The sequence below is a fragment of the Ranitomeya imitator genome, chromosome 6 (assembly GCF_032444005.1).
Source record: "Ranitomeya imitator isolate aRanImi1 chromosome 6, aRanImi1.pri, whole genome shotgun sequence".
In the NCBI taxonomy this organism is placed as follows: Eukaryota; Metazoa; Chordata; class Amphibia; order Anura; family Dendrobatidae; genus Ranitomeya; species Ranitomeya imitator.
The window spans coordinates 160,800,067-160,824,813 of record NC_091287.1 but is presented as its reverse complement, the minus strand read 5'-3'; the positions used below and the strand labels follow the sequence as shown (position 1 = coordinate 160,824,813).

The following is a 24,747-nucleotide window of genomic DNA, read 5'->3' as shown; positions in this document are numbered from 1 at the left end:
AGAGCCTGAGAACTGTGGCCCCGGTTTTGCTAGAGTCTGTGCCTCCGGGCAAGACTTTTGTACCATCCAGTTTGCGACCGGAGGTTCTCTCTTGGGCACACTCATCCAGGGTGGGTGGACATTTTGGTTCTAAAAGGACATCTGAGTTACTGGCGAGGACATACTGGTGGCCGCATATGGCTCGTGATGTCGCAGACTATGTTCGGGTGTGTGTCTCTTGCGCCAAGAACAAGTCCCCTCGGCAAAAGCCAGCTGGGTTGCTTTACCCTCTGCCGGTGGCGGACAGGCCCTGGGAGATGGTCGGGATGGACTTTGTGGTGGGCTTACCAAGTCTCGTAGCTGCACCATTATCTGGGTGATCACCGACCATTTTTCCAAAATGGTTCATTTGGTGCCTCTTCCATGGCTTCCTTCTGCATGGGTTCTGGCAGCCTTGTTCATCAAGCATATCTTTCGCTTACACGGTATGCCGGACAAGATTGTCAGTGACCGGGGTCCCCAGTTTGCGTCTCGATTCTGGAAGGAGCTTTGTCGTCTACTCAGTATTGAGTTAAATCTCTCCTCGGCTTATCATCCCGAGACTAATGGGTTGGTTGAGAGGGCCAATCAGACTCTGGTCACATATTTATGACATTTTGTTTCTGCCAGGCAGGATGACTGGGCATCCTTGTTACCGTGGGCAGAGTTTGCCCTTAACAACGCTGTAGCCGACTCCACTGGTCAGACTCCTTTCCTCCTTAATTACGGCCAGCATCCGCGGGTTCCTGTGCCTATGCCCGTGTCCTCTGCCGACTCCAGGGTGGCAGACTGGGCAGTGGAGGCACGGGACATTTGGGACCGCACTCAGGATGCCATCCGGGCCTCCAAGGAGAGAATGAGGTCCTCCGCCAATGCACATCGGCGCCCTGCCCCGACCTTTGCTCCTGGCGATTTGGTGTGGCTCTCCGCCCGTAACATCAGGCTGCGTGTAGAGTCCACTAAGTTTGCACCTCGCTACTTGGGTCCCTTCAAGGTCCTCGAACAGGTTAATCCTGTGGTCTACCGTCTAGCCCTTCCTCCACGCCTAGGTATCACCGACACCTTTCATGTGTCCCTCCTTAAGCCCGTATACATGTCCAGGTTTTCTGAGTCATCTGCCGAGACATCGGGTTCGTCTACGGACGATTTCGAGGTGAACGCTATTTTGGGGTGCAAGGTGGTACGTGGCAAAAAAATTTATTTGGTGGACGGGAAGGGTTACGGTCCTTAGGATAGGTCCTGGGAGCCTGTTGAGCACATTCGGGCTCCGCAGCTCATTGACGCCTCCGAGTGTAGCGAGGCCCAAGGAGGGGGGGTAACGTTAGGGGTCGAGTTCCTGCCTCTGCACAGGGGAAATCTCGGGCCATCTCCGCTGCCGTCTCCCATTTTTCTCCTTCCACAGTGGAGCCTGCTCAGCGGAGACATCAGTCCCAGCGTCTTGCTCAGTCCCACTCTGTACAAAGAGTTACTGTTGCTTTTCCTGCTTCTGCCATTGAAGTCAGTGCTGGGCAGCGGCGAGCAGATGCTTCTGGGACTAAGTCCTGCTTTTCTCGTTCTGAGCATGCCCTGAGTAAGATCTCTCAGTGGAGATCGAGGGTCACATGGTCAGATACTGCAGCTAAGTCCATTGGTCCTTTCAGGAAGGTCCTGTAGGTGCTAGGACTAAGTCCTGCTTTGCACACACTGAGCATGCCCAGGGCAAGATCTCTCAGTGGAGATTTAGGGTCACATGCTCAGGTATGGCAGTCTCTCATTGGTTCTTATAGGAAGATCTTTTACTTGCTGTAGCTATATAAGGCTCGCATGGACGCACGGCCATGCGCTAGTATCAATTCAAATATGTGCTTTGCGCCAGTATGGTTATGCATGAGTGTGTTCAGAGACCTGGCTAAAATAAGCCCCTAGAATACCGGCTTCTCCGGTGAGGAGATTGTGTGTTCGTATTCAGGGACCCGGCTGAAATAAGCCCCTAGAATACCAGCTTCTCAGGTGAGGAGATTGTGTGTGTGCATAACCACTGACTGCTATCAGTTCGGCAGCAAGCTTGTGCTCCTGTGAGGCTAACAGGGCGCAGTGCTTTCCTCTCACGGCTGCTCTGTGAGGTAACAGAGCTAGTCTATACCGCCAAACAGTGCCACCATTCACTAGCAGCAGGTTCTCCTGCACGGTGGACCCCGGGCTGCGAACGCACCATTTATAATAAACATCTATTTTTACTCGGTGCTTTCCGCTAGCCCTAACATGGTGTCTCTGCGGTGTTGGATGTTTTGATCTCCCCGAGGTCATTCATCCTTATGTTTATAGTCCTTTTACTAGGCACTGCTCCTAATAGCCAGTTTTCTACTCCACACTGATGAGGGGCAAATACCCCGAAACAGCTGTCTGTGGATGGATACCATGTTTTGGCATGTGTTTTTCCTTTTTGGATGCTGCCCTTCCCGTGGTTGTTCCTTCCCGGTGAAAGACCTGGCTATTTATTGCTTGCGTTGAGAAAGATGGTGTCTCCGCGGCTGTTCTACATGTATTCTGATTTCATTTCAGATATTGAGAAAAACATGCATACAGTGGGTACGGAAAATATTCGGACCCCTTTAATTTTTTCACTCTTTGTTTCATTGCAGCCATTTGGCAAATTCACAAAAAGTTCATTTTTGTTCTCATTAATGTACACTCTGCACCCCATCTTGACTGAAAAAAAACAGAAATGTAGAAATTTTTGCAAAAGTATTAAAAAAGAAAAACTGAAATATCACATGATCATAAGTATTCAGACCCTTTGCTCAGCATTGAGTAGAAGCACCCTTGTGAGCTAGTACAGCCATGAGTCTTCTTGGGAATGATGCAACAAGTTTTTCACACCTGGATTTGGGGATCCTCTGCCATTCTTCCTTGCAGATCCTCTCCAGTTCCGTCAGGTTGGATGGTGAACGTTGGTGGACAGCCATTTTCAGGTCTCTCCAGAGATGCTCAAATGAGTTTAGGTCAGGGCTCTGGCTAGGCCAGTCAAGAATGGTCATAGAGTTGTTCTGAAGCCACTGCTTTGTTATTTTAGCTGTGTGCTTAGGGTCATTGTTTTGTTGGAAGGTGAGCCTTCAGCTAAGTCTGAGGTCCAGAACACTCTGGAAGAGATTTCATCCAGGATATCTCCGTACTTGGCCGCATTTATGTTTCCTTCAATGGCAACCAGTCGTCGTGTCCCTGCAGCTGAAAAACACCCCTATTGCTTGATGCTGCCACCACCATGTTTCACTGTTGGGAATGTATTGGGCTGGTGATGAGCAGTGCCTGGTTTTCTCCACACATACTACTTAGAATTATCACCAAAAAGGTCTAGCTTTGTCTCATCGGACCAGAGAATCTTGTTTCTCATAGTCTGAGAGTCCTTCATGTGTTTTTTTTAGCAAACTCTATGTGGGCTTTCATATTTCTTGCACTGAGGAGAGGCTTCCGTTGGGCCACTCTGCCATAAAGGCCCGACTGGTGGAGGGCTGCAGTGATGGTTAACTTTGTGGAACTTTCTCCCATTTCCTTACTACATCTCTGGAGGTCAGCCACATTGATCTTGGGGTTCTTCTTTACCTCTCTCACCAAGGCTGTTTTCCCACAATTGCTCAGTTTAGCTGGACGGCCAGGTCTAGAGAGACTTCAGGTGGTCCCGAACTTCTTCCATTTAAGGATTATGGAGGCCACTATGCTCTCAGGAACCTTGAGTACTGCAGAAATTCTTTTGTAACCTTGGCCAGATCTGTGCCTTGCCACAATTTTGTCTCTGAGCTGCTTGGCCAGTTCCTTTGACCTCATGATTCTCATTTGGTCTGACATGCACTGTGAGCTGGGAGGTCTTATATTGACAGGTGTGTGCCCTTCCAAATCAAGTCCTGTCAGTTTAATTAAACACAGCTGGACTCCAATGAAGAAGTAGAAACATCTCAAGGAGGATCACAAGGAAATGGACAGCATTTGACTGAAATATGAGTGTCTGCGCAAAGGGTCTGAATACTTATGACTGTGATATTTCAGCTTTTCTTTTTTTATTAAATTTGCAAAAATGTCTACATTTGTTTTTTTTCAGTGAAGATGGGGTACAGAGTGTACATTTATAAACAGGTTGCGGGATGCAGTGACGGACAGGAGGCAGATCAAGGGTTAACAAGGGGTTTAATAAACAATAGTTACTCCTTGCAGGGAGATATGTACACAAGGAGCAAGGTTATACGTAATACAGAGAGAACTAATAGGGGGAAGGTTTTTTAACGAACAGGGGAGAATAATACAAATAATACTTTTAACACTTTCGGCATCAGCCAAGGGTGTGCTCCTGCCCGTGAATGAGGACATTTAGATTACATGAAAAAAAAAGGATCTGTCACAGTTCTGTGAAAAAATGGGGGAAACTTCCCTGGTGTTAATGGTGTCCTCCTGTGGTCCTGATGATGGTGGTGTCCTCAGGTGGTCCTGGCAGTGGTGATGTCCTCTGGTGAACCTGGCGATGACGGTGACAGTCTGTGGTATTATTACGAGCACTGGCCCCAATGGATGAAGGGAGGAAGGAGGATTAGTCTCTTCCCTCAGCGGTGAGAGTCCCTACACTGCTGGACCCTGTGACACTATCCCGACACACTCTATTATGGCCAGCTCGGTCCACTCTGCCGTACCGATGAGTGCCTGTATCCCATACACCGACTTGCCTCTCACGGTCAGTACTCCCGGCCGGGGCGGCAATCTCGTAAAGGTCCGCGATGTAAGTGGGGACAGCGGTGTTAGCGAGGACAGCGTTATTTGTGGTGTCTCAGCAGTACCCCATCGGTCGGTTCCTGTCAGCGCTCCCTGTCGCCTCACAGCTGATCTTCTCTGACAGGACTCTCTCTCGCTCGCCGTTCCCGCCTGAACTGTTTGAATTTCTGCACATGCATTAACTGTCTGCTTAGCCATGCCCCCTTCTCTCGAGAACAGGGACACCCCAAGCTCTTCCCCTGTATCCTAGGTGACAGACCCGACGGTTCTGGACCCGTTATGGATGAGGCAAACCTGGTTAGTTTCTCCCCCTTACACATTAATGTGGAAAAAATGAACTTTTTTGAATTTACCAAATGGCTGCAATGAACCAAAGAGTGAAGAATTTAAAGGGGTCTGAATACTGTCCGTACCCACTGTATGTGTCTTTTTATATAGTGTATGTAAACTTCTGGTTTGATCTGTATATGTACAGTATGTAATTAGTGAACTCTGGACACCATCGGTTTCGCAGCCTGTGGACAAGGTTCGCTGCTATTTTTCAGCTTCTTGAATCTGCCACTTCAGGACCCTGGACAGCTGCACACACACTTGGCTCCATCTTGGGGTCTGTGATCTTCCTTGCCTGCTGCTCACCTCCATATACAGTAATGATGCCACATTCAGAGTGCTGTCCTGCTGACAATGTCCCCACAGCCGCAGCCATTAGCCACATGTAATACTGCACTATGTGCTTCCTCTTCATTTTCTCTTTTTCATCCCATCACTCCCCACTCCACTCATGTCTCCTCCTCTTCCCTCCCCTCCCTTCTCATTTTCTCTCAGCCTCCAGGCTCCATCTGATTCCTCTCACTTGGCTCCCTGGACCAGCAGCCATGGCTGATATGAAAACAGGCGTCTTCGCTAAAAATGTCCAGAAAAGGCTGAGCAGGGCTCAGGAGAAGGTGAGTGAACAGAGGCAGCCTGGCCTCCACATCGCAGATAGAGGCAGCCTGGCCTCCACACAGGGACAGAGGCAGCCTGGCCTCCACATAGGGACAGAGGCAGCCTGGTCTCCACACAGGGACAGAGGCAGCCTGGCCTCCACATAGGGACAGAGGCAGCCTGGCCTCCACAGAGGGACAGAGGCAGCCTGGCCTCCACACAGGGTCAGAGACAGCCTGGCCTCCACAAAGGGTCAGAGACAGCCTGGCCTCCACACAGGGACAGAGGCAGCCTGGCCTCCAGATAGCGACAGAGGCAGCCTGGCCTCCACACAGGGACAGAGGCAGCCTGGCCTCCACACAGCAGATAGAGGCAGCCTGGCCTCCACATAGGGACAGAGGCAGCCTGGTCTCCACATAGGGACAGAGGCAGCCTGGCCTCCACACAGCAGATAGAGGCAGCCTGGCCTCCACATAGGGACAGAGGCAGCCTGGTCTCCACATAGGGACAGAGGCAGCCTGGCCTCCACACAGGGACAGAGGCAGCCTGGCCTCCACACAGGGACAGAGGCAGCCTGGCCTCCACACAGCAGATAGAGGCAGCCTGGCCTCCACATAGGGACAGAGGCAGCCTGGCCTCCACACAGGGACATAGGCAGCCTGGCCTCCACACAGCAGATAGAGGCAGCCTGGCCTCCACATAGGGACAGAGGCAGCCTGGTCTCCACACAGGGACAGAGGCAGCCTGGCCTCCACATAGGGACAGAGGCAGCCTGGCCTCCACAGAGGGACAGAGGCAGCCTGGCCTCCACAGAGGGACAGAGGCAGCCTGGCCTCCACACAGGGTCAGAGACAGCCTGGTCTCCACAGAGGGACAGAGGCAGCCTGGCCTTCACACAGCAGATAGAGGCAGCCCGGCCTCCACATAGGGACATAGGCAGCCTGGCCTCCACACAGGGACATAGGCAGCCTGGCCTCCACATAGGGACAGGTAGCCTGCTCCAGCTGTGCACAGTGGCAGCTCCCCGGCCTCCATGTACAGTGGGGCGTTATCATGGCTGATTGTATCTGGGGTCATCAGTGGGAAATGAAGTAATATGTTACATGCATGTGGAAGCAGGAGGGAATGGCTGCTCGGAAGCCATCGCTTGTTCCAGGTAACAGCTTGCATCCCTTCTGCTGTCAGTGAATTGTCACACTGGAGGGGGAGGGAGTGTCTGTGTGTGGAGCTCTCCGGGCACCTAAGGGTTACTTGCAATGCAGCAGCATCAGGGGCCAGGGAATATATTGCAAGGCTGCACTACCGGCAATGGTGGGAGGGATTGCATGGTGCAGATCCAAGAGGAAACACTTCCACAAGGTCGAATTGCTGAAGAACTGTATGTGTAGGACTGCAAAGCCAAGAATATCCCAGCAGTGTCTCACCTAGAAATGAGAGTGGGACAGATAGATGGCAGCTACATCTGTATGCAAATCCTGCTAGGAATAAAGAAAAAAAAAAGAACATCTATCTCATATCTATATAAGTCATATGTGGCTCTATCTATCTATCTATCTATCTATCTATCTATCTATCTATCTATCCTTCCATCTATCTATTATCTATCTATACTTCCATCTATTATCTATCTATCTATCCTTCTATCTATCTACCGCTCTATCCTTCCATCAATCTATTATCTATCCTTCTATCTATCTATCTATCTATCTATCTATCTATCTATCTGTTATCTATCATCTATCTATCCTTCTATCTATCTATCTATCTATCTATCTATCTATCTATCTATCTATCTATCCTTCCATCTATCTATTATCTATCTATACTTCCATCTATTATCTATCTATCTATCTTTCTATCTATCTATCTATCTACCGCTCTATCCTTCTATCCATCTATCCTTCCATCAATCTATTATCTATCCTTCTATCTATCTATCTATCTATCTATCTATCTATCTATCCTTCCATCTATCTATTATCTATCTATACTTCCATCTATTATCTATCTATCTATCTATCTATCCTTCTATCTATCTATCTATCTATCTATCTATCTATCTATCTATCTATCGCTCTATCTATCTATCTATCTATCTATCTATCTATCTATCTATCTATCTATCTATCTATCCTTCTATCCATCTATCCTTCCATCTATCTATTATCTATCCTTCTATCTATCTATCTATCTATCTATCTATCTGTTATCTATCATCTATCCTTCTATCTATCTATCTATCATCTATTATCTATTATCTATCTCTCGATTATCTATCTACAGTATCTATCATCTATATCCTTTTATCTATCTATCTATCTATCTATCTATCTATCTATCTATCTATCTATCTATCTATCTATCTATCTATCTCTAGCCCATATCTGTCTTCTAGCTTCCTCTTGTCAAGGTCACATGTATTTGAATAGGGTGCTTTTGCCAGTATATAATATGGTACATTTCGGATCATAGACCTATTTTCTTTATTATATGACCAATTAGTAATATTTTTACTGATAAGAATCATATTGCACAATAATGATGCATTTGCATTGCATATACTTGCCTGGGAATGGAAGTTTCACGATAATCTTGCACTTTAAACAGGCTGCCGATCACCTAGCAAATAATCAAAATGTTTGTTCGTCGGGTGAAATGATTTTTTGTGTTGCATAAAAGATCCTGTTTCTCGGCAGCGCATCGCATCATCCTGTGCTGCCGAGAACATTGGCAGCTTATGTGCTCTGAACAATCTATTACTGATTGACTAGAGCAGGGTCTGTATGTCAGCGGGGTACAAACCAGCAATCGGTAAATATTTACCAATCAGTGGTTGATTTACACTACAAAATGGGGAAAAGTAACTGCCCCTCAGCCAATATCATGCTTGTACATCTGTGTGTAACTGACTGTAGCTTTGTAACTTTATACTGTACCTGATGGAAAGCTTAGGAAGGATGTCTACATGCAGCGTCTTCTCGCTTTGGTGCCGGATACAAGAAAACCCACTATTGTAATGTGCAGGTATAGTATATTACCGCGGTCCCGTACTATACGTTGTACTGTAACTCTGGGGCATTTGTTTTGGCCATATGAAATGCTGACTAGAAAGAAATTTAGGCCAAATGGCAGCACAATGGGCCAAGTGCTGCTGTACAAAGATTACATCTGTCATTGTGATTTGTTGGGGCAGATAAACAGTCTGCTGTCACTTGTCCCCACCCCCACACATGCACATGTTCAATGCAGTAAGAGGATTGTGTCCCTGTTAACCTTTTCACTGATCCATGGCCGGGGTGTCACTGTTCTAGGAGCAGCCAGTGCTTTTCTTAGTCTTGAAATCCAATGTCAGCTCAGATCTCACCTTCACTAGATAAGGGGAGAACCTAAGACAAGAGATCCCGTATGCTTAGTGTTCTGCTACTTACAAAAAATGTCTGCAGTGCATCATATAGCTTACAGCACACCCGTATAGCACATCCATCCTTTACAAGCGGTCTTTGCGTCCAAAGCTATTGGATGGCATATACATTCGATTTGGGAGACTTCGATCTCTTGTGTCAGTCATCACTGAGATTCAGGTGGATCAGGATGAACAGTGCAGGAGGTCCTATCCATGATCACAACGTGAAATGAAACCACAATAATCTTTATTTATATAGCGGCAACATATTCTGCAGCGCTTTACAATTGAATATTGTTATCCATACTACATGCATCGTCAGTAAACAATGATATATGATGCGCCGTATTCACACTTTACACGTGAGTGCCCAGTCATTGGCTCCTAGTTCTATAAATTAATCAATATGTATCAATATCTGCAATGTCTGACACCAAATAGCTAATGAGCTTATGGGAAATCAAATGGCATTTTAGCAATGCTAGAAAATGGCTTAGAAAACCATTACCCTAATCTGAGCAGAAAATGAAAATGTGGATACATAAGATGCATGTTGGGAAGTAGGAGACTGGAGAGCCATTTATTATAGCTCTGCCATGCATGGGTAACCTGACCACCTGCATAGTGTCACTTAATACAACCCATAGACCATGTCTTTCTTCACCTTCACATTTGAACTATATCAGATTTCTCTAGCAAAACTTGTGCATGGTTTTAATAATTACCTGTATATGGGGAAAGCGGCACCTGGATACACAGACTTGGGAGGTTTAGTTTTTACCTCCAAGTAATTTCAAGCTTTTATTCTTGAATTGGCTGCTTATATACTGTAGTTTCCTAGCTCATATTACAAAGAACCAACCTGGTCATCATTAATGCCATAGACGATGCTTCCCTCACCGACCTGCTACATCAGCCCAAAAAGTTCCCCTTCAGCAGGGACATTACAAATGAATGGCTCTCCATGCAATACAGAGATAATTGGGGCGTTTACACTGCAAGATAATCACGGATGAGCGTTGTTAAAAAATGCTCATTTCATGATTATCTTGCCATGTAAACAGGCTGACGCTCATACTTGTTCATCAGGTGAAATGATTTTTTACGCATCATAAAAGATAATTGTTCTTGGCGGTCCATCATCCTGTGTAAACAGGTCCCATAGCATCCTATAAGCACTGAGCAATCTAGTATAGGTCCCTCAGTGGCCATTGTTTGCTTTGGTGTGCCTGTGTAATCAGGCGTCCAAACTACCGCCAAGTGGTAAAATTTTACTGATCGGCGGTTATATTGTGCTGTCGGTCGGTATGTATAAATGGACTCGTAGAATAGCTCTGTTTTCTGGTTTACAGAGAGGGGTGCCAAGTGCTCTGCTATGACATCCATGGGGACTGTCTTTGTATGTCAAGCACATTAAATCTTGTGTGTGCATTTGCAACTATTGTCTATTGTTCCGATGTATCAAACATAAAAAGTGATCAATAATCAAGACTTCAGCTTGATAGACAGGCAAACATACATTTCAGAAATACACATATTTAAGCGTAGCTTAATATTTCAGCACCTAAAATCAAAACAGGTATTAATAATCATACACAGATTATGAGATGTAAAATCTAGATAAAGTACAGAGTATTGACTTCCGCTTCTATACAGATACATATCATGTCTCAATAGTACAGACATAATAATAGTAAATAAATCTTTATTTATTTACCACCAACATATTCTGCATCGCTTTAGGCTAGGTTCACACGTTGCGTCCTGTCCCTGCGGGTTCTCCCGCAGCGGATTTGATAAATCTGCAGGGCAAACCCGCTGCGGTTATCCCTGCAGATATATCGCGGTTTGTCCTGCGGGTTCCGCTGCGGGATTTTACCCCTACTATTGATGCTGCATATGCAGCAATATGCAGCATCAATAGTAATGTTAAAAATAATAAAATCATGATATACTCACCCTCTGACGTCCCGATCTCCTCGGCGCTGCAGGCGGCGGTCCGGTTCCAAAGATGCTGTGCGAGAAGGACCTTCGTGACGTCACGGTCATGTGACCGCGACGTCACCGCAGGTCCTGGTCGCATAGCAAACCTGAGACCGGACGGCCGCGTGCAGCACTGAGACTTCAGAGGTGAGTATATCATTATTTTTTATTTTAATTTTTTATTTTTTTTTACTCAAATATGGTTCCCGGGGCCTGGAGGAGAGTCTCCTCTCCTCCACCCCTGGTATAACCCGCACATTATCCGCTTACTTCCCGCATGGGGCACAGCCCCATGCGGGAAGTAAGCGGATCAATGCATTTCTATGGGTGCAGAATCGCTGCGATTCTGCACAAAGAAGTGACATGCTGCGGGTTTTTAACCGCTGCGTTTCTGCGTGGTTTTTCCCGCAGCATGTGCATAGCGGTTTGCGGTTTCCATTGGTTTACATGTAAATGTAAACGCAATGGAAACTACAGCAGACCCGCAGCGGCAAAATCGCTGCGGTTCCGTGGTAAAAACCGCAACGTGTGAACATGGCCTTACAATTCAACAGTTTATATACAGTATTCATAAGTAGCAACGTTAAAGATAATACAATAATTAAAGCAAAGATAATGACGACCCTACTCGTGAGAGCTTACAACCTACAATGAGTACAGGTGCTTATTTACAATGATGGTCCAGCCATTTTGAGGGAATGGGGATAGATAAAGGCTGTATGTGTGGTGCTTTTGGGTGATGGAACGTGATAGGCAGCTCTAAACAGATGTGTTTTTAGGAAGTGCCTAAAACTGTAGAAGTTGTGGTTAATCCTGATTTCCTGGGTAGTGCATTCCAGAGGATTAGTACAGCTCGTGAGAAGTCTTCGAGCCGGGAGTGGGGAGGTATGGATTAGTGTGGATGTTAGTAGATGTTAGTCGAAAGTCACTTGCGGAACGTAGAGAATGAGTAGGCCGATAAACAGAAATGAGGGAGGAGATGTAGGGGGGTGCCGCACTGTATAAAGCTCTGTGGGTGAGAACAAGCAGTTTAAATTGGATTCTATAATGTATGGGCAGCCAGTGTAATGACTGGCACAGAGCGGAGGCGTCCGAGTACCGATTAGCCAGATGGACGACCCTTGCTGCTGCGTTAAGAATGGACTAGAGAGGTGAAAGTCGAATGAGGGGAGGCCAACTAATAGAGCATTACAGTAGTCCAGGTGGGAGTGGATCAGGGCAGAAGTAAGAGTTTTTGTTGTTTCTATGGTGAGAAAGGGTCAGATTCAAGAGATTCTACAGGCAAGAACCAAGCCCTATGCAGTCTATACCCTATGACTTGTAAGATCGTTTGACTGCATGATTGGCCGACAGGTATTTTTAGTCTGTAATCATACAGACGCCTAGCTCTGCACTCTGCATAGCTACTAAGGACACAAAATAGTTGAAAAATAGTTGATGCAATTGAAAAAAAGATACAGCTCTATCAAATCTAACCTATAACTTAGCATGTTGATCCAGAGAAAGACAAAAATCCCATTAGGCAGATATTAATTGCTCCATATTAGGGGAAAAAATTATTCCCGGCTCCAAAGATCAAAATACATTTGTAGGTTAAGGTCTCATCACAGAATCTAGTACTCTGAAACTGTAATATTATATTTATCAAGAACGGCATCCAGGCCTCCTTGTACTTTTGTAGTGAATCCACCATTACAATATCATGCAGCAGAGAGTTCCATAGTCTCACTGCTCTTACAATAAAGAATCACCATCTGTGATTATGATTTAACCATTCTTTCCTATGCAGTGGCATGCAAAAATTTGGGCACCCCGGATCAAAAGTACTGTTATTGTGAAGAGTTAAGCAAGTTGAAGATTAAATGATCTCTAAAAAGGGCTAAAGTTAAATATGACACATTTCCTTTGTATTTGTAGGCAAAAAAAATAAATAATTTTTTAAATTGTAAAAATTACAAAAAGGAAAATTGACCAATGCAAATATTTCACGTTGCATAAAAATTGCATCTTTTCAGGTAAGGAAAACAGATCTAATAATAAGAAGGGCTAATGATATTACCTACTATATTTCCTAAGCAGAATTGATCATCCACATTCTAAGCAATGAATAATTTTTGGGGATAAAAGTCATATTTACCTATTTCTAGAATACTCCTTTAGCATAGGCTCCCGGCATCAATAATTTGCTCCTGTTGTATTCAGGATAGAAGGTCACATATGGTGTAATGGGAAATTGACGGTTTTATGTAGCAGAACTGAATCGTAATCTAAAATCCAAAGAAAAATGAGTGGATCTGTGAATATTAATTTTGTAGGCATTTTTGTTATTGACCCCATGGCTCCTGAGTATTCTGTTTTGATTTTTCATTCCTCCATACAATTAGAGAGATATGGATGTTTTAATTTAGTGCTAATTTTTATAGTGTTTTCAAAGGGGCGGGGCTTACAGGATTATCTGGGGGGGTGTCTGAGGGCTGTGCTGCTTTATTACCCTATGAGCCACGCCCCCTTAGAAAAGAAGATAAACTAGCACTAAATAAACAAAGCCGAGATATGAGGAATCATGCGTCAGATTAAAAGAAAACACAAAGCAAAATAAAACCCAAAACACTAAAACCATGGAGTACCCAGGGAAGCAGCAGAAACAAAATAAGAGCAAAAACTGGAAAATTGTGACCTAATGAGAGTTCCTCTATGTATAATGTATACATACATATTGGTGAAATGTGTTTAATTCATCTCTAAAAAGAAGAAAAGTCTTATTGAAGGAGACTGATTAGTAAAAATCCTTTAATCAACAATGCCTTTAAGATATCATTAATAATGTAAAATATTTTAGATTAATTTTACATATTTCAATAATTTTAGAGCTTTCTAATTATCATTTTTTGCTCTATGGCAGTTGTAGTGCTGCGGTGTCCTGACAGTGCAGCGATGAGGCAGTGACCCAGGAAAGTTCAAGGTAAACATAGTTTTAGGCTATGTGCACACGATGCGGATTTAGTGCGGATCCGCAGCGTTTTTTTCCACGCAGAAACGCTGCAGTTCCGCAAAGTGATTTACAGAACAATGTAAATCAATAGTAAAAAAAATCCTGTGCTAATGGTGCGGAAAAATCCGCATGAAAACCTCTGCGGATCAAAAGAAGTAGCATGTCACTTCTTTTGTGCGGAACTGCAGCGTTTCTGAACCCTTCCATCATAGAAATCCGCAGGGGTAAAAAAACGCAGAAAATCCGCACAAAATCCGCATCAGATCCGCAACAAAACTCACAAAATCCGCATAAAAAACACGTCAAATTCGCACCTGCGTTTTCTGCCAGGCGATGCGCATTTTGTGTAGAAAATTCTGCACCCCAATCCGCAACGTGTGCATATAGCCTTAATGTCCAAAAACTCACGAACAAAATAAACGGTATCCTCCGGATTGCATCCAGGGAACAAGACAGTCAGTAAATGTGTCTGGTTGCACCATGGTATCACACTGCGGGGTGCCAGCAGTTCGCTCCACTTGGCTCTGTGTTCCCTCACGCAGGCTGAGCTTTTGTGGAGCTGACTGCTCTGTAACTTGCAAACTCCACACTGACACACCCAACCCTCTTCTGCAAGGGTATTTACAATAACCTGTGGCTGTAGACCACATGAAAAACATGGACCGGGGAGGAAACAGACTGCCCCACTACCTTCCTGTAGTCCATTTCAAAAATAAAAGCCCATGACAAGTTTTCCTAAATCCGCCTTGGACAAATAGCTTGCCCAAAGCCCACACTCACTTTTATTCTGCATTGCAATCACAGCTCTGCCTGTGACTGCAATGCACTTCCATGGTCTCAATATGCTTGTGCGCGCATCCTGGGGGACACGTAGCGACCCTCACATATGACCCCAGTCACTGCCTCACACAATGCATTTTTTTTTGTAATAAAAATGAATTTAGAAATAATACTGTAAGTAGAAAATGTGGCCCACATGGACCAGCTTGATCAAAGGTACATAGCACATTTACATATATTCTTCCCCATGGTGTAAATTAATTTTGTTTTTCCATCTGTGACTTTTATTTGCTAGCTGAAGGCATATACAGGATGTTAGTGGAGCATTAAGACTAGTATGAGCCCAGGCCCAGCGGTGTAAATCTCAGCCTGGCAGCAAACAGTGTACATAAGTTCATGTAGTGTGTAAAGGTACTGTCACACTAAGCGATGCTGCAGCGATACCGACAACGATGTCGATCGCTGCAGCGTCGCTGTTTGGTCGCTGGAGAGCTGTCACACAGACAGCTCTCCAGCGACCAACGATCCCGAGGTCCCCGGGTAACCAGGGTAAACATCGGGTTACTAAGCACAGGGCCGCGCTTAGTAACCCGATGTTTACCCTGGTTACCGTTGTAAATGTAAAAAAACAAACATTACATACTTACATTCCCAGTGTCTGGTCATGTCCCTCGCCTTCAGCTTCCCGCACTGACTGAGCGCCTGCCGTAAAGTACAGCGGTGACGTCACCGCTGTGCTGTGCTTTACGGCTGGCCGGCGCTCACCAGTCAGTGCGGGAAGCTGAAGGCGAGGGACATGACCAGACACTGGGAATGTAAGTATGTAGTGTTTGTTTTTTTACATTTACAACGGTAACCAGGGTAAACATCGGGTTACTAAGCGCGGCCCTGCGCTTAGTAACCCGATATTTACCCTGGTTACCAGTGAAGACATCGCTGAATCGGCGTCACACACGCCGATTCAGCGATGTCAGCGGGTGATCCAGCGACAAAATAAAGTGCTGGACTTTCCCCAGCGACCAACGATCTCCCAGCAGGGGCCTGATCGTTGGTCGCTGTCACACATAACGATTTCGTTAACGATATCGTTGCTACGTCACAAAAAGCAACGATATCGTTAACGATATCGTTATGTGTGATGGTACCTTTAGATCAGCTTGGTACATCAGTGGCCAGATTTACCATTAATTACAACCTTAAGGGTATGTTCACACGTTCCTGATTTCCATCCTTTTTTTTTCAGGACTGTTTTTTTAAAAAACTGCAGCTCTTGGCAGAAAACGCAGGTCCTTTTTTTGGTCCTTTTTTTGTCCTTTTTTGATGCGTTTTTTGATCCTTTTTTTGATCCTTTTTTTTATGCAGTTTTCTATGCAGAGTCTGTGTGTTTTCTAGGAAGTTTTTTAGGGTTAAAATGGCTGAAAATACCCTAACCCTACCCCTAACCCTACCCCTACCCCTAACCCTACCCCTAACCCTACCCCTAACCCTAACCCTACCCCTAACCCTACCGCTAACCCTACCCCTAACCCTAACCCTACCCCTACCCCTAACCCTACCCCTAACCCTACCCCTAACCCTACCCCTAACCCTAACCCTAACCCTAACCCTACCCCTAACCCTATTCTAACCTTAGTGGAAAAAAAAAATTCTTAATTTTTTTTTATTGTCCCTACCTATGGGGGTGACAAAGGGGGGGGTGTCATTTACTATTTTTTTTTATTTTGATCACTGAGATAGATTATATCTCAGTGATCAAAATGCACTTTGGAACGAATCTGCCGGCCGGCAGATTCGGCGGGCGCACTGCGCATGCGCCCGCCATTTTGCAAGATGGCGGCGCCCAGGGAGAAGACGGCCGGACGGACACCGGGACGCCGGGTAAGTATAAGGGGGGGAGATTAGGGCACGGGGGGGCATCGGAGCACTGGGGGGGGGCATTGGAGCACGGGGCGGTGGGATTGGAGCACGGGGGGGCGGGATCGGAGCACGGGGGGGCAGCCACACTCCGCCCACGCATTTCCGCCCGCTTCCCCGCACTTCCTGCTGCAGCGGTTCTGCACCACAAACCGCAGTAAAACCCGCAGATATTTTTTTCATCTGCGGGTTTTACTGCGGGTTTGACCTCACAATGGAGGTCAATGGGTGCAGAACCGCTGCGGCTCCGAAAAAAGAAGTGACATGGTACTTCTTTTTTCCCGCAGCTATTCAGCGTGGCTTTTTTTTTTATTTTCCGCATTGTGGGCACAGCAGTTCCTGTTTTCCATAGGGTACAATGTAATGTACCCTGCATGGAAAACAGCTGCGGACCCGCAGCGGGAAAATCGCGGCAATTCCGCATGAAAAAAAGGATCGTGTGAACATGGCCTAAAGCTCCTGATATGCAGATTGGGGTCTGTTGTTGTTTAGTGTTATCTGATAACAAGAGATGATTGAGGTGGGGCACGAACAGAATAACTGATGATGCACAGCCAAATAGGTTTATCTAAAGAACCTTTTCATGATAAATCATTTCTATGGATTTATTCCTAACATTATATTAATTGAATACCTGCAATGAACCCAGTATTGGGCATTCCCAGAACGAGGGCGCATTAGTGGCTTATTTCTATTATTTGTGCTTGTATAGCTAAAATGAGATATCCCCCTGTATACATGGGCCCTGGAGCACTGCATTGCTTTCATGCTTCATGCCATCCCAGTAACTGGCTCGTGGCTTTTGAACATATTTAGCAATACAAGACAATGATAAAGCCTTATTATTATTATTATTATTATTATTATTATTATTATTATTATTATTATCTTACTGGACATATTCAGAAGCCATAGGCAGTACTAGGTGAAGTTACTCTGAATGCTGTATATGTTAATTTCCCTGTTGTTGATCACAAGAACGGCTTACTGCCCTGGGCCGTAGGTTATTCATTGCACACATGTCTACTTTACATCAGCACAATTTTGGAAACAAAATTTTTTTGTTAGGGAGTTATAAGGGTTAAAAGTTGACCAGCAATTTCTCATTTTTACAACACCATTTTTTGTTAGGGACCACGTCACATTTGAAGTCATTTTGAGGGGTCTATATGATAGAAAATACCCAAGTGTGACACCATTCTAAAAACTGCACGCCTCAAGGTGCTCAAAACCACATTCAAGAAGTTTATTAACCCTTGAGGTGTTTCACAAGAATTTTTTGAATGTTTAAAAAAAATGAACATTTAATTTTTTTTCACAAAAAATTTACTTCAGCTCCAATTTGTTTTATTTTACCAAGGGTAGCAGGAGAAAATGGACCCTAAAAGTTGTTGTACAATTTGTCCTGAGTACCTGGATACCCCATATGTGAGGGTAAACCACTGTTTGGGTGCATGGCAGAGCTCAGAAGGGAAGAAGCGCCGTTTGACTTTTCAATACAAAATTGGCTGGAATTGAGATGGGACGCAATGTTGCGTTGAGGAGCCTCTGATGTGCCTAAACATTGAAACTCCCCACAAGTGACACCATTTTGGAAAGTAGACCCCCTAAGGAACTTATCTAGATGTGTGATGAGCACTTTGACCCACCAAGTTCTTCACAGAAGTTTATAATGTAGAGCCGTAAAAATAAAAAATATTTTTTCACAAAAATTATCTTTTCGCCCCCAATTTTTTATTTTCCCAAGGGTACCAGAAGAAATTGTACCCCAAAAGTTGTTGTACAATTTGTCCTGAGTACGCTGATAACCCATATGTGGGGGTAAACCTCTGTTTGGGTGCATGGCAGAGCTCGGAAGGGAAGGAGCGCTGTTTTTTAGCGGATTTTTATGATTGGCAGCTGTCACACACTAAAAGACGCTTTTTATTGCAAAAAATATTTTTTTTTTTCGTTACCACATTTTGAGAGCTATACTTTTTCCATATTTTGGTCCACAGAGTCATGTGAGGCTTCTTTTTTTGCGGGACGGGTTGATGTTTTTATTGGTAACATTTTCGGGCACGTGATATTTTTTGATCGCTTTTTATTCCGATTTTTGTGAGGCAGTATGACCAAAAACCAGCTATTCATGAATTTCTTTTGGGGGGGCATTTATACCGTTCCGCGTTTGGTAAAATAGATAAAGCAGTTTTATTCTTTGGTCAGTACGATTACAGCGATACCTCACTTAGATTTTTTTTTTATGTTTTGGCGCTTTTATACAATGAAAACTATTTTATAGAAAAAATAATTATTTTTGCATCGCTTTATTCTGAAGACTATAACTTTTTTATTTTTTCACTGATGACACTGTATGGTGGCGCGTTTTTTGCGGGATAAGATGACGTTTTCAGCGGTACCATGGTTATTTATATCTGTCTTTTTGATCGCATGCTATTCCACTTTTTGTTCGGCGGTATGATAATAAAGGGTTGTTTTTTGCCTCGTTTTTTTAATTTTTTTTTACAGTGTTCACTGAAGGGGTTAACTAGTGGGATAGTTTTATAGGTCGGGTCGTTACGGACGCGGCGATACTAAATATGTGTATTTTTATTGTTTGTTTTTTTTATTTAGATAAAGGAATATATTTATTGGAACAATAATTTTTTATTTATTTATTTAGGATTTTTTTTTATTATTTTTTTTTTACACATCTGAATATTTTTTTTTACTTTTTTACTTTGCCCCAGGGGGGGACATCACAGTAAAGTGACAGATTGCTGATCTGACACTTTGCTGTGTACTGTGTCAGATCAGCAATCTGACGTGCACAGCAGGGAGGCTTCCCGGCGCCTGCTTCGGCTTTAGTGAGGTTGTACATGCCTTAGGCCGGAGTCACACTCAGCGTAGGGAAATACGGTCCGTATTTTACATGCATAATACGCAGAAAAGTCCCCAAAATAGTGATCCGTATGTCATCCATAGGCAGGGTGTGTCAGCATATTTTGCGCATGTAATCCTCCGTATGTAATCCGTATGGCATCTGTACTGCGAGATTTTCTCGACGGCTTGCAAAACGGACATACAATGGATCCATGGGCTCAAATATTCATGAAAACATATATACAGTCTATATATATATATATATATATATATATACATACATACATATATATGTCAGTGAGACACATATATCTTTATATTTAATACAGCGCTAGATAGCTTAAAAGCCGGTAATTCAATTGCCGTCTTTTGCTATCTCCTTCCCAAACCCGACAGGATATGAGACATGGTTTACATGCAGTAAACCATTTCATATCCCTTATTTTTTAACATATTCTTCACTAATAATGTTCCAAGTGTCTGTGTGCAAAATTTGGGGGCTCTAGCTGTTAAAATAAAGGGTTAAATCACGGAAAAAATTGGCATGCGCTCCCGCGCAATTTTCTCTGCCAGAGTGAGAAAGCAAGTGACTGAGGGCAGATATTAATAGCCTAGAGAGGGACCATGGTTATAGGACCCCCCCTGGCTAAAATCATCTGCCCCCAGCCACCCCAGAAAAGGCACATCTGGAAGATGCGCCTAATCTGGCACTTAGCCTCTCTCTTCCCACTCCCCTGTAGTGGTGGGATATGGGGTAATAAAGGGTTAATGTCACCTTGCTATTGTAAGGTGACATTAAGCCAGGTTAATAATGGAGAGGTGTCAATAAGATACCTATCCATTATTAATCCAATAGTAGTAAATGGTTAATAAAACACACACACATTAGGAAACAAGTATTTTATTGAAATAAAGACACAGGGTGTTGTAATAGTTTATTATACTCTCAATCCAATTGAAGACCCTTTTCACCTGAAACAAAGTTAAAATAAAAAATCAACAATATCCCATACCTTCCGTCGTTCAGTCTTGTCCCACGCTGTAAATCCATCTGAAGGGGTTAAATAATTTTACACGCAGGAGCCTGCTAATGCAGCCGCCCCTGCTTGTAAAAACTGGGGAATGAATGGAAAGCAGGGGATCGTTTTCCTGTAAAGTACGGCAGAGAAATATACAGCAGATAGGATCTGCCCCATAGAGAATCATTGGTCCGTGTGCAATGCGTAGTTTTTGCGCCTCTCATACGTCCGTACAACTCGCTAGTGTGACCCCGGCCTTAAGGGAGACAAAAATGTACGTTTTTTGTATTATTTCCATTTAGAAAAACTAGCATTACAAAAAAGGTCATCCATGTAAATTGGCTATTTTAGTGGCAAAAGAGTTACATCTGCACATTATAATTAAAACTGAGTCACTGATAATAAGAGCATTGGAGATAATGTTTTGTAAAGTTTGAACCCATTAAGCCTACCATCTCCATGGACCAGAATGTACGCATTAGTTTACACAGCAGTTTCCCTATTCTTATAGCACAAGTCCCAATTTCTCCACACCTCCAATCGATCTGCCGCGCCTATTAACTAGTTAAATGCCGCTGTCAAACTCTGACAGCGGCATTTAGCAAGCGCATCCGGCTGGAAATGTGCACACTGCTGACCCCGTCACATGATCGGGAGTCATCAGGGCGTCGGCATAACAACCAGAGGTCTCCAGCAGACCTTTATGGTTGTTGATGCTAGATTGCTACCTAGATTTTGCTGCCTAGGGGCGATCTGAGCATCGCCCCTATGTGGCATAGCCGATCAGGCTATGCCAACTTCTAGCCTCCCATGGAGGCTATTGAAGCATGGCAAAAGTAAAAAATAAATGTTTTGAAAAACCTTTCGCCCTATTCGAAATAAAACAATAAAAAAATTTAAGATACACATATGATCTATCAATAAAAAAGGATTAACCTGATCGCTAAACGGCGTAGCGAGAAAAAAATTCAAAACTCCAGAATTATGTTTTTTTGGTCACCACGATATTGCATTAAAATGCAATAACGGGCGATCAAAAGATCAAAGAAAGTATCTGCGCTGAAATGGTATAATTAAAAACGTCAGCTCGGCACGCAAAAATAAGCCCTCACCCAGCCCGAGATCACGAAAAATGGAGACGCTACGGGTATCGGAATATTGCACACTTTTTTTTTAACAAAGATTGGAATTTTTTTTCACCACTTAGGTAAATAATAACCTAGACATGTTTGGTGTCTATGAATTTGTAATGACCTGGAGAATCATAATGGCTGGTCAGTTTTAGCAATTAGTGAACCTAGCAAAAAAGCCAAACAAAAAACCAGTGTGGGATTGCACTTTTTTGCAATTTCACCGCACTTGACAATTTTTTTTTCCCGTTTTCTAGTACAAGACATGGTGAAACCAATGGTGTCGTTCAAAAGTGCAACTCGCCCTGCAATAAATAAGCCCTCACATGGCCATATTGACGGAAAAATAAAAAGTTCCGGTCATTAAGGGGTTAAACAGTGTACATTTCTTTTGTCAGTGTAGGGATTAATCTGCTCATTTGAGCGCTCCTGGAGCATTAATGCTCTCAGCTGTGCACTGTAAGCCACTCACATCTCTTATATAATCTGGACCCTGGCTAGCACTCATTATCAGAGGTAGCTTATGCTGCATGGCTGGACGTTGTTGGTGGTTATTATTGGATTAGGTGGTTGGTGGATTTATCTGAGACTGTTGCTAGGTTTTGAGTATGTGATTATTCCCTTTCTTCTCCTACTTTGGTTTAACCCCATCATCCACTTCCCTGTGTTTACCTCTGTTGTTTATGTGTATATATTTGTAAAATTGGTATTTTCCTTTATACCTCTTAGTATTACCTTGCTAGTCTGGTTGATGTATTATTGTACACTTCTACTCCCCTCTACCCTGGGTGGGGGAAGGGTACAGACTGAGGGCGGAATCAGGAGCTAAGACAAGGTACGTGTTCCTGGCATCTTCACCATCAGAAGTAGTCTGGGGAACAGGGCGAGCTAGGGTGCCCCTACCATTAGGGACAGGGAGGGAGCCCCTGGTCCCGGGACACTCGTCAACAGAGTATTGACACCTACCCATCGATATCTCTAAAAAGAATTGTTTATTTCTTGTTTTTCTTTATTGCTTGTAATGCATAACTGATCTTTGAAGGGTAAATGTAGCTGATGAAGGGACCCGGGATGACATTAACCTAAAGCATCCAATACTCTTTTGATAGCTATCTCCTGCCATCTCCACCCTCACATATGTCACTATCTTCCCTTGGTTGTCCCCCTTCCAATTTGTCTATCCCTTCCCACAGTTCATCTCCTAATGTGTTGTCTACTCTTAATGTGTCCAGTCCCATCCAGGAGCCAATCCTTCAATTACTTGCCCCTTCCTCTGTAACCCCTTCATCATCAAATGTAACTCAATCATCCCAGCTCAACAACCCCAAGGTCCTCAGTATATCACCGTCATACATACCCTGAACATAAAACCCATTGTTGTTAAAACATTTTTTTATTTTGTTTGCACAATCCCTGTTTTCTTTGTCACTTTATGCGAAAACACACACAAGTTGTAAAGGGTGTATAACTGGAGGAGTTTTATTAATAATAAAGTCATGAAACATATGTAGTAAGTCAGCAAACATATAGTACAGTAAGTCAGCAAACATATAACATTTAATTAAAGTGTATTAAACCATATCGTCTTGCCATGCGAGACGTCCAATATCCGAAACAACGTAAGCAGCAAACTTGTCCCTCATGTAGGCAACTTCCACTGTAGTCCTCAGAGGGTGATCACGGTAATCCTGCAAACTGGAAAGTGGTATCAACAGGTTTGTCAAGTTCTAATTGTAGTCGCTCTTTTGCCAGGATGTAATTGTGCATAACAACACACGCTTTGACCACATCATCAATTGTCTCAGTTTTTAGAATGATTGGTGTTCCCAAAACATGCCATTTTGATGCCAGCAAACCAAAGGCACACTCCACAGTTCTTTGTGCCCTTGTCAGTCAGTAGTTGAAAACCCTTTTGGTGTGATTCAAGTCCCAACTCGAGTAGGATTTTACGAGGTTGGTACACATTTGAAATGCCTCATCCCCAACCACAACAAATGGCATTGGCAGTCCTTCAGTGTTCAGAAGAGTTAGTGGAAGTGGAAAATTAAAATTATTACCATACAAACGTTTTCCCATGTCAGAGTTTTTGAAAGTCTGTGATTTCTTCATCCAAATGAGCCAAAGTCAATGGCGACACTCAGCATCTGCAATCGCCATGAGAACAATTGAAAAGTATTTTTTGTAATTGAAATACTGGGATCCACTTCCAGCAGGTTTCAGAATCCGAATATGTTTGCCATCCACAGCCCCCACACAGTTAGAAAAATTAAAAATGTCATTGAATTTTGCTGCATTTTTCAGCCAGAGTTCAGTTTTGGGTTGGGGGAGGAATTCTGCACGCAGAATGTGACATAAAGCATCGGGAAGAAATGAGGAATCCAGTTCGACAAGATAGTGAAAAAACTCTTTTCTTTATTCGATTTTGACATAAAGCACCGCAGGTTTCTTCAACAATCCCAGAAATTGTGGACACTCCAATTCAGAATTGGAAATGTAGAGATCTTAAGGTCTCTCCAGTAGCCAGGAATCTGACGAACAGAAAATGGTAAAAAAAAAAATCAGTACCTGGCTTTTCTAACAATAATACAAATGACGTGTTTATTTTTCAAAATTACGTACCTCAGGGTCACCAACAGACATTCTTCAGCATGAATTGCTCTACGTAGTTGCTTGTCCTGCCTGGTGATGGATCCTCGCACACGTTGCAGCAATTCATCGAAGCTCTGTTCAGACATCCTTGTGTAGTGGAAAAACTTATCTGGGTTTGTACGTAGCTAGGTGTGCAACGAGTGGTAGGCTCCACGACTCTCTCTGACTTCAACGATGGGGTGATGCCAGTAGCGATGACGATGTCTTCTCCGTCTTGCTCTTCTTTCTTCTTTGCAAGCCACAGCAAAGGCAAAAGCCAATTTCAATTACAAATCCAGATTGCAATAGAAGCTCTCCATGCCAAGATCCATCTTGTAGCTGGATACAGCAACAAAAGAT

At 43.9% G+C, this 24,747-nt stretch overlaps 1 protein-coding gene across 6 annotated transcripts in view; it reads left to right on the top strand.

The window, feature by feature from the left end:
* Positions 1-5,421: 5,421 nt before the first annotated feature.
* Positions 5,422-24,747, top strand: part of AMPH (amphiphysin) — a 451,781-nt gene continuing 432,455 nt past the window's right edge. For 3 of the 6 annotated variants that reach the window (XM_069730255.1, XM_069730253.1, XM_069730257.1), the window contains exon 1: positions 5,591-5,696. In XM_069730255.1, coding sequence (XP_069586356.1) covers positions 5,628-5,696 — 69 coding nt within the window. In that variant the 5' untranslated portion in view covers positions 5,591-5,627. Of the gene's footprint in view, positions 5,697-24,747 lie in introns of all 6 variants that reach the window. The other 3 variants (XM_069730254.1, XM_069730256.1, XM_069730258.1) reach the window with 3 other exon arrangements.